The sequence below is a fragment of the Lottia gigantea genome, assembly GCF_000327385.1.
Source record: "Lottia gigantea unplaced genomic scaffold LOTGIsca_163, whole genome shotgun sequence".
Classification (NCBI taxonomy): Eukaryota; Metazoa; Mollusca; class Gastropoda; family Lottiidae; genus Lottia; species Lottia gigantea.
This window is the reverse complement of record NW_008708015.1, coordinates 90932-92301: the sequence shown is the minus strand read 5'-3', so window position 1 is coordinate 92301 and position 1370 is coordinate 90932. Positions and strand designations below refer to the sequence as shown.

General features: G+C 39.7%; 1 protein-coding gene across 1 annotated transcript in view; it reads left to right on the top strand.

The window, feature by feature from the left end:
• LOTGIDRAFT_141522 (hypothetical protein) overlaps window positions 1-906 on the top strand; it is a gene marked incomplete at both ends in the record, with an annotated part of 1304 nt that extends 398 nt beyond the window's left edge. Inside the window, 3 exons of the mRNA XM_009051295.1 lie at window positions 27-193; window positions 588-591; window positions 712-906. Of these exons, the coding sequence (XP_009049543.1) occupies window positions 27-193; window positions 588-591; window positions 712-906 (366 nt within the window). The remainder of the gene's footprint in view (window positions 1-26; window positions 194-587; window positions 592-711) is intronic.
• Between the last annotated feature and the right edge of the window lie 464 nt (window positions 907-1370).

Here is a 1370-nt window from a genome sequence, read left to right as displayed (position 1 = left end):
GTGAGTCATGTCAAACACTACGTAAGTCATGTCAACCACTATGTGAGTCATGTCAAACACTATGTGAGTCATGTCAAACAATATGTGAGTTATGTCAAACACTACGTAAGTCATGTCAAACACTATGTGAGTCTTGTCAAACACTATGTGAGTCATGTCAAACACTATGTGAGACTTGTCAGCCACTATGTGAGTCTTGACAAACACTGTGTGAGTCCTGCCAAACACTATGTGAGTCATGTCAACCACTATATGAGTCATGTCAAACACTGTGTGAGTCGTGAAAACTACTATGTGAGCCTTGTCAAACACTACGTAAGTCATGTCAACCACTATGTGAGTCATGTCAAACACTATGTGAGTCATGTCAAACACTATGTAAGTCATGTCAACCACTATGTGAGTCATGTCAACCACTATGTGAGTCTTGTCAAGCACTGAGTCATGACAAACACTGTAAGTCATGACAAACACTATGTGAGTCTTGTCAAACACTACGTAAGTCATGTCAACCACTATGTGAGTCTTGTCAACCACTATGCGAGTCATGTCAACCACTATGCGAGTCATGTCAACCACTATGGGAGTCTTGTCAACCACTATGCGAGTCATGTCAAACACTGTGAGTCATGTCAACCACTATGCGAGTCATGTCAACCACTATGTGAGTCATGACAAACACTATGCGAGTCATGTCAACCACTATGTGAGTCTTGTCAACCACTATGCGAGTCATGTCAACCACTATGTGAGTCATGTCAAACAATATGTGAGTTATGTCAAACACTACGTAAGTCATGTCAAACACTATGTGAGTCTTGTCAAACACTATGTGAGTCATGTCAAACACTACGTAAGTCATGTCAACCACTATGTGAGTCTTGTAAAGCACTGTGTGAGTCATGACAAACACTATGTTAATCATGTTAACCACTATATATCCATGGTATGTTTGACATGCTATTCTTGGTATGTTTGATATTATATCTATGGTGTGTTTGACATGATACCTATAGTGTGTTTGACATGATACCTACTGTGTGTTTGACATGCTATCTATGGTGTGTTTGACATGATACCTATAGTGTGTTTGACATGATACCTACAGTGTGTTTCACATGATACCTATAGTGTGTTTGACATGATACCTATGGTGTGTTCTGACATGATACCTATAGTGTGTTCGACATGATACCTACAGTGTGTTTGACATGATACCTATGGTGTGTTTGACATGATACCTATAGTGTGCTTGACATGATACCCATAGTGTGTTTGACATGATACCCATGGTGTGTTTGACATGATACCTATAGTGAGTTTGACATGATACCTATCGTGAGTTTGACATGATACCTATGGTGTGTTTG